This window comes from Myxocyprinus asiaticus, chromosome 25 (assembly GCF_019703515.2).
Source record: "Myxocyprinus asiaticus isolate MX2 ecotype Aquarium Trade chromosome 25, UBuf_Myxa_2, whole genome shotgun sequence".
In the NCBI taxonomy this organism is placed as follows: Eukaryota; Metazoa; Chordata; class Actinopteri; order Cypriniformes; family Catostomidae; genus Myxocyprinus; species Myxocyprinus asiaticus.
The window spans coordinates 3503374-3516514 of record NC_059368.1 but is presented as its reverse complement, the minus strand read 5'-3'; the positions used below and the strand labels follow the sequence as shown (position 1 = coordinate 3516514).

The window sequence follows — 13141 nt, the reverse complement described above, 5'->3', positions numbered from 1 at the left end:
GTTAAGCCAGGGTTAAATTGGGATTTTTGAGGGCGAACCCTAACACAATCACCACTATAAGCTCACAGCTTGTTACACAAACAACAACAAATGTGTGTTGCCTCAACGTAATTCAAAGGATGACTTCTAGTTCATGTGACAAAATGAATTTAAGTTTGTACAACAAGACTTCAAATAAATAAATAGAATCGATATTTTTGTGTGAGGATCGATATTTTTGATACAACATCAGTATTGGAAGTATCGACACATTAGGATCGATCCGTCCATCCCTAATCTGCACTACTGAGCAATAATCAATGTCAGAATAAGTTTTATTGTGCAGTTAAGATTGCTCTTAAGAGGAATTTGACTTTGAAGTTGACAGACATCAGACATTAAAGAAAATAGGAAATGTAGGTAAATACAAATAAGATAAATATAAATGTGTATTAGTGTGCCGATATACTGTAAATGTACCAGGGCCAATAATCTGTCTTTATCAGTTCAATGAGATTTTTTGACTTGGTGTGACATTGTACAGACATTAAATAAGAAAAATAAGAAGCTGTCCTGAAAGAGAAAAAAAAGCAGTCTTTGTAACTAAGCATTTAACTAGGTTTTCAGACACAATCTGTGTGTTGGTGGAGATGATCTGCATGTCTTGTATGCTGCAGTGTGTGGAGACAGTTTGTTGGGTCAGATTTTAACTAATTTTTCTCTCCTAATTTGTCTTTTATGGGCAAAGTTAATAGTTTAGCAAAAAAAATTAAAAATAAAAATAAATAAATAAATTGAAGTCATCATTTACTCACCCTCCCATCATTCCAAAACCATATTTGTTTCTTCTTCTGTGGAACGCAAAATGCTCAAACTTCAGAATTCATGCAAAATGTATTTATTTGAAGTCTTCTTAAATTTTGTAAAAACTGACCAATGTTAAATAAGCTTGTACCTTGCTTAATAAAAAATAAAAATAAAAATAAATAAATAATAATAATATAATAATAGTAATAATATATATTTTAAGCATTTGTCTTAAGATAGTTATTTATATCTTCAGCTTTAGTGTGTCAATGGAAAATATAAATGTTAGACTCCAAAACATTACTTTTGCAAATAGAAAAGATTAGAATAGAAGAACAGAAGTCATTGCCCCCACAGAGCCCCCCACTGAACATCGTGTCAGTCTGGGATTACATAAAGAGACAGAAGCAATTGAGACAGCTGAAACAGATAGAAGAACTGTGGAGAATTCTCCAAGAAGCTTTGAAACATCCTATCTGCCAACAACCAAGAAAAACTGTGTCCAGGTGTATCTAGGAGAACTGGTGCTGTTTTAAAGGCAAAGGTGGTCACACCGAATATTGATTTAGCTCTTTTATGTTTACTGGACTTTTTATGATGTTAATTGATTTATGAAAACTAAATGAAAATGTCATTATTTTTGAAGACATCCTCACTATGCAACATTTTTCACAAGTGCCTAAAACTTTTGCACAGTACTGTATATATATATATATATATATATTATCTTAAAGGAATATTCCGGGGTCAAATACAAGTTAAGTTTAATAACAGCATTTGTGGCATAGTCTTGATTTCCACAAAAAATTTGCAATTTCGACTTGTTCCTGAGTTATTCAAAAAATTTAAAAAAGTATAAATTGCAGTTACAGTAAGGCATTTACTATGGAAGTGAATGGGGCCAGTCCGTAAACATTAAACTACTCGCTGTTTCAAAAGTATAGCCACAAGATGTAAACATTATACATGTTAACATGATTTTAGTGTGATTACACGGCTTACGAATCTTATCTGTTTAAAGTTATGTCAAATATCACAACTTTTCTGCCATGGCAACGGACTCTGTGATCCCAGTATTGGATATAACTTTACACAGAAAAGGTTAATAAGCAATTTAATCGCACTAAAAGCACTTTAACACGTGTAATGTTTACATCTTATGGCTATACTTTTGAAACTGTGTATATTTTAGTGTTTATAGACCGGCCTCATTCTCTTCCAATGTAAGTGCCTTACTGTAATTGTACTTTTTTTTTTTTTTTTTAATTAATGAGCGACACAATCAATATTATGCTACAAATGCTTTTAATTGAGCTTCACTTGAATTGAACATGGGATATTCCTTTAAACAGTGTTTCAGCTGTGAGCGATGGGTTCGTGCATGAATTAAACACAAAGACAGCAGGAAAACATGAATTACATTAAAACAAACACAAGAAGCTTAAAAGATTATTATGGACTGATAGCATATAGACAACTGTAAATCTGTGATCTCACAACGGGGGCTTTTACTCTCAGAAATGGCCTCTTTCTTTCATGACAGCTCATGACATTAACGTGAAAGCATGTGTATGAGCGTGTCACACTTCGTAATGGTACAAGAACCCGAGATCAAAGAAAAACGGAACACATGCAATCCCTCAATCTTTACTTCTCCTTTTTTAATCAGTCAAATCTAGTTTTCCTTTTTAGCATAGGGGAGAAACGAAACAATATTGTTACTGTCCTCTTAGTCACGATTATTTGGCAGATTGCTGTGCAGGAAAAGAATATTAAGGATATATTTAAAGGTATAGCACACACACACACACACACACACACACACACACAAATGACAATTCTGTCACCGTTTACTCATCGTCATGTCAAAACTGTATGACTTTATTTCTTCTGATTGCTTTTGTACAGTATGAAGCGTTTGCGCTTGCTGAAGGTCTTGGTTGCAGGCTGTTTACCTGGTGTGTTTAATAGAGAAATAATGATGTCAGGGTCGCTTTCAAGATTGCTTTTTATTTTATTTTAATTGACACCCTTTGAAGCCAAATAGCTGCTGTGGATCATTTACATTTACCTTAACAGCAGAAATGAAAATCATTTGCTTAAGTTAAAGACAGAGCACATTATCAAGTTGTTTGGTTTATATCCCTCTGCTTTAGCAGAGCACTTTTGGACATTAGGTGGGCGGGATCATGAGAGATTTTGTGTTGTCACTCCTATATTTTAATGATATTTTGCTCGACCGTAACCAATGATATTCAATACAATTAAATTGGGTTAATTTAATAGAAATGTGCAGCTTATGATGATGATATTTCCCTGCTGTTGTATGTATAAGCAATGTAATAAAACAGGTAGTTATGCTTTTAAAATCTGATGGGATGAGCTATTTAAAAATAGCCAATTTACGCACACCTGTGATTGCACATTATTATTATTATTATTTTTTTAAGTTTCTTCATTACTTGCAACTTTATATTGCTAAGTATATTGCAAAGTGAGATATGAACTCACAATTACAAGAAATAAATCTCAATTGTGACTTTAAAAAAATAAAATATAATTTATACGTACCCAGCTTCCTGGATATGTATAAATATAGGTACATAAAAACAAGCTTAAAACTACCTATTAACAAAAAAATATATTTGATATTTGTTATTATGGAGCTTTTAAAATAAGTTTATAAACCTATTAGTAGTTAGAGTTTACAGTAAAACTTTGAAAGGAATATTTAATTATCAAGTATGATTTTATGGTTTTTTTATTTGCATAATAAAACACATTTTAAATGTGCCACATCCAATATATCAGTAATTAGTCTAATTAACTGACCCATAATTTAACGAGTGTTTTGTTTGATAGGTCACGGCATGATTGTGGAGGGGCCGATGGAGTCATATAACCACTGGGGACGACGGCTGATGTCATCAACATCTGATAATGAGACTGAGGTGAAGAACTGCACTGAGCCAGGTGAGATGACATCATCAGAGCGTTTGTCTGTATATGCACCATAGCTTAGCTGATAAGATTTAAGAAGTTTAAAGTGCTGTCGTGAATTACCAACAGTCTCTGATATGATGTGACAGGCGTGTTGGACAGAGCTCAGAGGGCTATATTTAGGCTCTTTGTGACACCACTAGCAACTGGACAAGATTTATTTATTTATTTATTTATTTATTTTTTTTTTTTGTTAATCAGCAGAAGGGAGATGGAAACCTCATGGAACTGCATTAAAATCTGTACTAAGAGCTTTGACGAGATTTTAAGTACTTAACTTCATGTCCATGTTTTTAAGTACCAGCGAGATTTAAGCAAAGGTTTGAAGTGACTTTGCTGTTCACTTGAGGCTGTTCTAATCAGCTTTGGTCCAGAAACAGCATTTATAGCGTTTAGCTGACACTCACATTCTTCCTTATGCTCTCTGTCCTGGACTTATACTGTTGTGGTCATTAAATTCTCTCGAAACCAAATTAAAAGTCTAATTTTAGCCCTGGATGTTCTGTTTATTTATCTTTTTACATTTTCAAGTTTCTTTTTAATGGTTTAGGGTTAATCAAGGTGGGGAACAAAGTTATAGAAATGTTGATTATAAATATACTTACAGTATATTTCATTTATTACTAAAAAAGTATCGATGAAACTGTTCTAATCTAATTAATATACAGTATATACTGTATATATGGCACCCAATATTTGTGCAATTTTCTACTGACTAAAGTACCATATTTTTAGCTTAGCTTAGTAATTGACATATGACAGGGTGAAACCAATTACATTTTGTACATTTAGGATTTTAATCTCAGTCAGGATCATTCTAAAATGTAAAAAAAAATGCTGTCAAACTCAAAAGAATTTGCTGTCTCGAATTATTTACTTTCTCGCCTTAACTTTTGCCACTACCTTTTCAGTCGAAGCGTGCCAGTTGACAAGATTACACTGTGGAAATCTTGTAATCTCACAAGATTACATTTTCGACTTTCCTTCAGTATGCAAACGGCAATGACATCTTGTGTCTGCCTTCTGCACCCTCTGTATTCTCCTTTTTTCTTGTTTTATGGCATCCGATCATTAGATACGGACAATATATCTTTAGCGTCACACTAGACCAACTATAGGATGTCAGGGTGTTAGGTTTTAGGGTGTTTTGGGTGGTTGTTAGGGCATTGATAGATGGTTGCCATGGTCGGGTGTTCTCCGTGGTTGCTAGATGGTTGCTTACTGGCCCAAGTCAAAAGCGCCCACGTCTAAGTCTGTATGATATTTTGGTCTCTAGATCTGGCTCCCTCCTTCAATGTATTTTATTATATTTTTTCACTTGTTTTATTGTTAGGTGAAAATCATACTACAAACGTAAGACAAAAAAAACTAAACAAAAACAAACAAACAAACACATTGCAGTCCTGTTGTACATACCTAATGGCTGTTCTTGCATTACTGTGGCATTAACAAACCTTAGTACTCAATATAGTTACTTTCAAATATCTTTGCATTAAACCAGACATGTTATAATTTAGGTAACTAGCTACAAACATGTCATCAGTTTAACTAACTTTAACTAACTTGCTCAGTATGATTTTTCAAACTTTTGCTTCTCCATGACAATAGTTGACCTGAAAAAGAAAACTGAACATAGAAGAAGATACGATTAGTTTAAGCTAATGCATCTATATATATATATATATATATATATAGCTATGTAGGAAATTGTCTCCAATTTCATTGGAGTCTTTAACAAGCTGCTTCTTGGCTGAGGAAGTCAGCATCAGTTCTTATAGTAAACCAAATGTTTCTCAGATGGTTTTAGCACAGTTAAATTCTGCTACAGCACAGCAGTAATCTGATATAGGACGGAGGACATGTGGTTTTGTTTTGAGTGTGTGTTCATTTGAGAATACTTAAGGGCTCGAGGCAATCGTGAGTCAGTGTCACAAAATCTTAAGTCATCAGTCTGAGCTCAGTGTACACTAACTGAGAGCTTCTAGACAGGGAGATGTGACCTTTAACCCCCACAGATCATACATCCAGTCACTGTGGTTTCAGTTTGCGGATAGATTATATGCATTTATATGATTCTTGCTTATTGATACAGTACTGGTGGCGGGTCGTCCAACCACCGACTAGTCGATGATTGAAGCCTTCTACTGAGTTTATCTAACGTTTATCTTTTTGGTTTAACCTTAATGCTGATGTGTAAAAATTTTCCGATGTCAAAATTATTTCTCGTATCCCAGCTCAATATGCAGAGAAGCTTCAGGTTGAATGTTGTTTGCAGTAGTCCTTCAAACAGGAGGAAAATGCTAACATTCTCTCTGAGAAGTTGCATCTTTAAATTCATCCCATGTTCAACATTTCGAAACAATTACTGTCATACTCTGAATACTTTTGTTAGTCTTTATATGTGCTGTTTTTTTCAGTGTCTAACGCCATTTAGTGTTTAATTTTAAAGCTCCACTGTGGAACTTTGAGCTCTCTAGCGACATCTGTAGTTGAAACTTAAAATTGCAATTTGCAGAAGAACACTTTGTGAGTTGTTTCCCAAACCAAAACTCCCACAAGGGGGAAAAACAAACTACACCGTAGGGGAAAAAGGTAATCCAGGGCTGGGGCAGAAGGCAGCGGGGAACAGGACTGACCAGACTGGGTAGGAACCATGTGGAGGAAACAGGACCGACAGGGAAGACTGAAAACACAAGACTGGAAACAAGACGAACTGGCACTGGACAGCAAACACGAGGAGGCTAAAATAGGGAGATAAATCAAATGGGTTAACACAGGATAGGTGAGGCAAATGAACAAATAATAAGCAAACAAGGAGGTGGGATATGACGTAAGACAGATAGACACGTGGCGATACAGAAACAAAACAAAGCCACGTGCTCTCCCTTAGACCGAAGTGACCGAATCTCTGCACAACATGAAGACAGCTTGCGACCCGGGCGCGAGAGCCAGACAAACTATTGACGCGAATGCATGCTGCCAAGATGACATAAGCGCGATGCACCCACGTCAATAACAGACAGACATGGAGCACAAGTGTCCGGATCCTGACACAGACCGAAACCGAACCAGACAGGAAGTCAGGACCCAGACACCGTGCTCCCGACATGAAACAAGACGGACTGAAGAGTGTACGGCAGGGAATACAACCGAAACTGCCACTCACACAAATACAGACAATGAAACACAAGACAGACATGTGACGATAATGTCACGGTCCTGTCAGACAAAAATCCAGACTGACAGAGTGACAGGACCGTGACATATTAATGTTTAAATATTGACGAATCCATTACAACTATATTTGAATACACGAATCGATTCTAAATATATTTGTACATTTTTACTGTTTTATAGATATTTTAGATCCCTTAACCCTACCCCAAGCTCTAAACATAACCACATTTCAACAATATAAAAACATGTAACAAGTAGATTAATGTACAGTAGCAATCATATTTGTTACAATATTTTTTATGTACATTTTATGTATATTTTTCAGCCGCTAATCCCACACCTACTCCTAAACCTAACCGTAACCATTTATTAAGCATATAAAACACGTAACAGGCAGATAAATTGAACCCTTGTGCGACCTTTGGGACATTTTTGTCTTTTTCATTTGAGGTTTTTCGATCATTTTGGCTGTGTTAATGCCAATGGCATAAATTTTGCCAAAGGTGTGTATTTTTTGGAGAATTTTAATATATTAACCTCAGTTCCTATAATACATCTATAATACACTGCGTACACAAAACAGTTACACTCAGGACCGTCAGGACAAAAATGTCCCCATTGAAACCCAGGCATGACAAGCAATATAAATTTCAACAACCCTACCAGACAACATATCCAAGTATTACAGCAAGTAAACAACTTCACCAAACAGTTAACAGATACACATTCATCCAGACTGCAACGATGCTGTCCTGAACTGTGTGAGTTTGACTGACTGAACTCCCAAGGGGAAGACACCGCGGGACCACACCCTGCCCAAAAAAAGGGGGGGGGGTATTTTGAGTGGAAATACGTCACATGGTCTTTACCGAGCCTTGTCGGAAGTATGTCATGTGGAGAGGTCCCATGGTAGGTCCTACCCAAAGGGGGAGGAGTTTCAGCGTAGTTTCCCCAGCCGGAACACATGACAGCCGGTACTTCTTTTCTGTGTTTACGGACATGAAGTAATGACGTAAGGATGATATATAGAAGTTGATAGTGACTCACTCATTTTAAAGTTTAAAAAAGGATCCAAAAGTATCATAAAAGTAGTCCATGTGACGTGTGCGTTATATTCCAAGTTTTCTGAAGGCATCCGAGTTTTGGTGAGAAACAACCCGAAATGTAAAAAATGAAAATCTTGACGTCCATTGCACATTTATGAGTGCTATGAGAGAAATGTGTTAGCAGTGGTTCGCATGTTTACGCAAGAACTTTTGTTGTTTATCGCTGTTATGTTCTCCATAAGAAAAAAAACTACATGAGGGTGAGCAAATGATAACAAAATTGTAATTTTTGGGTGAACTATCCCTTTAAGACAGAATAGTATACAACCCACTAACTAGTCGATTTTGAAAATATGTCATTTTGCATATCCCTAATTTGTATTTTACTCTCAATTAGTGGGAAGCGCATCTGAGTTTGATTTTATTCAGGCAAATTCAGGCACACACCTTGGCTTGCAATACACGCATGTGTGTATGTTTGTGTGTACAATGTGGCACAATTGTATGTACAATGGTGTCGGGGGAAACAGGGCAGAAAATGATGTGTTGTTACGCTCATATGGTTGGGTCATGACACCACAACAGCTTTACATATGCCTGACAGAAATTGGTTAGTGATGTGCATAATTTTTTATGTCAAAATAGGCCTACTTTTTCTTATCCCAGCTTAATATGCAAAGTCAGCTATAAGTAATCCATTTGAAAGTGGATTCCACCCCCAATCCCAAAAAAACTGTTAATACTGTGCCTCTGTATCACTTTCAAAAAATTGCTCTGTTTGAGCACCTTAACCAGCCCGACACAGCAACATTGACTCAACCAATAGCATGAGTTTAGGGCGGGACTGTTTTTTTTTTTCGACCAATGGCAGAGGGGGAGATTCAGGGAAATTCAGTTTGGTGAAGCTTGTGGCGCAGAAATTACACACTTTTAAGAAAGAACTGTGTTCTGTTGTGCAGCAATTGTTTTGTAAGTACATCTGATAAGTACGTAGCACTGTAAAATCATTCTATTATCTGTCCAGTTCTGCTCTGTTGTCTCCGTAAGCCTTTTGATTTCATAAAGGGCTTGCGTCTGTCCACACATACGATTGTAACAGATGTCGCATTATACTGATCTCTGTTACGCAACATGCAAATACATTTAAAGATTACGGTATTAGAGGGTAATTGCATTATATTTTAACATGAAGGCATGCAATATTCATCAAACTGACATGTAGTTTTGTGAGTTTTATCAGTTGCCTGTGCAAAAATTGACCGTCAACCCCTAAGCATTAAACTTCCAGTCTGATCTCATGAAAATGTCACTGTGGTGACATTTTTGCAATATGACATTACATGTATAATTACACGTAACGCTGCAGTTCCTAGTAAAATGTCCACTGTGTGACGCTAAAAGCAAGTGAAATGTTCTCCAAAACAAATTTCTCCCCAATTTGGAATGCCCAATTCCCAATGTGCTCTAAGTCCTCGTGGTGGCATAGTGACTCGCCTCAATCTGGGTGGCGGAGGACGAATCTCAGTTGCCTCCGCATCTGAGACTGTCAGACCACGCATCTTATCACGTGGCTTGTTGAGCGCGTTACCGTGGAAACATAGCACGTGTGGAGGCTTCACGCTATTCTCTGCGGCATCCATGCACAACTCACCACGTGTCCCACCGAGAACCACATTATAGCGACCACGAGGAGGTTACCCCATGTGACTCTACCCTCCCTAGCAACCGGGACATTTTGGTTGCTTAGGAGACCTGGCTGGAGTCACTCAGCACACCCTGGATTCGAACTCGCAACTCCAGAGGTAGTAGTCAACCCAGGCCCCCAACAAATGAGGTTTTTAAGGTTAATGCTCTATAGATTTTTAAATCAACAAAACTGATCTCCCTACTCTAAACCTTAAACCTAACCGATAGTGGCAGAAAAAGCACACGTGAGATGTAAAAAGCAATTGCTAAAGCAACCACGCCATTTTGTGTTGCTTCTACATCACGTTCGGCTCACATGTTGACTTGCATGCTCTTCAGGACTCGTACGGCAGTCCTTTGCAATGCAAGTGCAATGCTGTATTAGTTGAGCGACCGTGCAATTTGATCACACTTAAGCAAGCTTGTAAATGTAGTTGGTTATGTAATGCAAACGTTAAAATAAGTCATGCACTATAGTAAAAGTGTTCAGATGTCATAAGATAGCATTGTGTGAGGAACAGGGTGAAAAGTAAGTAACTAGTTTTCATTTCACAGGAAACTGCATCAGTGAGTACAATGAGCCATGAAAAATCACTTAGCACAAATGTAGGTATACAGTAGTAATGTGATTCTATGAGACCAGATTGTAAAGTTGACATGAATGACAATTCAAGTCATGTAGTGTGCAGAGGAGAAGTGTTGTTTTACATTTAAAAGCAACCAGACTTATTGTTTTTTTTTTTTTTATTAAACGGGTTAAAGACCTACAGTAAATTGAGGGAAGATCATAAACTAAATTGGTATCAGAATATCATTGAGACTTGGGGATGGTTCCATTCAACTCTAACTTTTTTAGCATATTCAGACTGCATATTCTTGTTTAACAAATTGCCTGTGATGATCTAGCTAGAGAAATGTGTGAGGCAATGAGCCAGAACATTATGGCCAAATGTGTGTGAATGAGGCAGGCATGCTAAACAAGTCACAATGGATGACTGGCTCTCCACACTGACATTGTGAGTGGCTGATTTGTGTTATTAGTCTTGCTCTCATGAGAACAGATGATGTGACTGTTGAATCTGGTCACATAACATGCCCGGCATTCTCCTGGTAACAGTTTGGAGGGTTAATGAAATGCTGCTAAGAAACCATCCCACCCAACAATATTCCAACAACTCTGGCTTACGTTATGTAAAGGTTAGGAAAATGAACATCCTCATGACGTTACTGGTATTCTATAAATGTTCTCACAGTGATTGCGTTTACATGCACACCAGTGAACTGCTGTAACTACCAACAATCAGCTTTAAAAAAAAAAACGACAATGCAAGAAAACAGTGTTTACACTGTACACTGTTTACACTAAAACTTAAACAGTCATGCACAAAATACTTGCACACATTAATTAAATGGTGTTTATGGGAAGTGCAACTCAAAATCAGGGTAATAGCCAAAAATGTACAGGTGTCGATAATTTTTTGCTTAAACCATTTATGATCTTACCATGATAAAGGGACACCATTTAATACATTTACATGACACGTTGCCAGCTTATTAAGCATAATCAGCATAATGTAAAGACAAAATGTTTATTTGTACATCCTTTAAACTTGATTTCACATTCTGTTGCTATGCAGTAAATGTATTTACTTTGTTGGTTATGTGAAATTGCTTATATCCTTTGCACACCAAACGCGAATTTTCGCAACAATCAACATTTTGAATCGAAACAATGGATTCCTAATGAGCCACTCTCACCTGGAGTGAACATTTGCGGCGAATCGCGTGGCTGCAAAGCGAGTCTTTTTTACGGTGAGTGTGTCCATTTTTTTTTCTTCCCCAGCCGAAAAAATGCCCTGACCAATAAAATCTGAGTTTGGATCACGTGTCAGAAGCCGTTGCGGTTACCAAAACCAGCGCAACAGGTGGCACAGAAAGCTGTTTTGACCACCGACATTAAACGGCAAAGGAACACAAGGAAGAAATCCTGAACCAGCGGTGAGGACGTGTATTTCTTTTGCATCAAATGATATTGCTGCATCACTGCCTTGCATTTGATCTTATGTGGGTTGTCTTCATAATATATTCCATATTGCTGCATTTTTTGCCTTTGCAGTTCATCCTAAAGTACGTGAGTTCTCTTATATCTCTATGTAGATATACCTTTTTTTTAATAAACAACTTTACAGTCCTTAGGTGTTTTTCTTTGCCAAATATTAATACTATTGCTGTGACCTGCAGTGCACTGCAGTATATACAGGATATTTCTTTGTATTCAAAATGCCTCTGTACTCCAAAAACATGGTGTCTCTACAAAATCGTTTTTGCTGTGCTTTTGTTAATAGTCAGTTTTAGACAGTTTTAAAGTATCTAATAATAGGTCAGACTGAAGATGAGCTTTGATGGGTGAGATCTGTTTTATAGCTTGCATGATATAGACTCTTAGAGCGTTTAAATTTCATCAGGTTTAATTAGTAACATGCAGGGTTTTGAGCAAATGTATAGCACAAGCAGATATACATGGCGATAAGATACAATCAGTGTTGTTCTAATTGACAACATCCATCTTAACGGTCATTATGTGTGTGCATTACGCTGTGATACAGTACAGTATGTGTGGCAGTCACTATTGTTCCATTTAATAACATTTTAACCATTAATATTATTTTTTACACTAACTTTTTTCTCTGATCATCCCTCAGACTGTGTATCTCCTGTGTTTAGAATAGCATACTACTACTGTATACTACTTGTATTATTTCTGCTGCATGCAATATGTATACTGTGCACAGTATGCTTATTTTCTCTTTCTTAACTCATTTTTTGATTGGAATGCAAAATAATAGTTTTTTTTTATTTTTATTGTATTTTTTTTAATTGTTATGATCTTTTCACCATCCATTCAATTCCTGATTTTTCTTGTTTTCACTCAGAAATATGTCACATTACGGATGTTAAATTGGTTGTGACTGTCCTTGAATGTTGACTTTTAAAGATATGGATTTTTTAACAATCACCAAGGGAGAGTCTCATTAAAATAACGTGCACCACAGATTATTTTGTTGTCATTGTCACAGTGCAAGGAGACAGACAGAAAGATTGATGTTTTGTTGATAATTTATTAAGATGAAGCTGTAATCCATGTTTTCCTCCATGGCTCAGTCCACTGCCCTTGATCCTGTTTTCTGCAGACATGAAATATTGATGTTTTATCCTTCAAACGCAGTGCAAAACTGAGAGCAGCATGAACACCTCACATGATGAGCGTCCAATTAATAACTCCAATGCCTGAAATGGAGCATGAAAGTCACCTTCACCTGTCCGGGAGTTTAATCTATATGCTGCTATTCTTAGAGCAGACAGAGAAGACAGAGAAGACGGGTATAAAAGGAGCTGTTATGCAGCCACTCATTCAGGTTTTGTGCTGAGGAGCTGAGATAAGGTCC

At 36.8% G+C, this 13141-nt stretch overlaps 2 protein-coding genes across 5 annotated transcripts in view; one reads left to right on the top strand and one right to left on the bottom strand.

Annotated features, from left to right (window-relative positions):
- Nucleotides 1-13141, bottom strand: part of LOC127415553 (NADH dehydrogenase [ubiquinone] 1 beta subcomplex subunit 1-like) — a 226033-nt gene that overhangs the window by 40316 nt on the left and 172576 nt on the right. The window lies entirely within an intron of this gene.
- LOC127415544 (sodium/potassium/calcium exchanger 4-like) overlaps nt 1-13141 on the top strand; it is a 41061-nt gene that overhangs the window by 2198 nt on the left and 25722 nt on the right. For both annotated transcript variants that reach the window (XM_051654320.1, XM_051654319.1), the window contains exon 2: nt 3649-3759. In XM_051654320.1, the coding sequence (XP_051510280.1) occupies nt 3649-3759 (111 nt within the window). The remainder of the gene's footprint in view (nt 1-3648; nt 3760-13141) is intronic.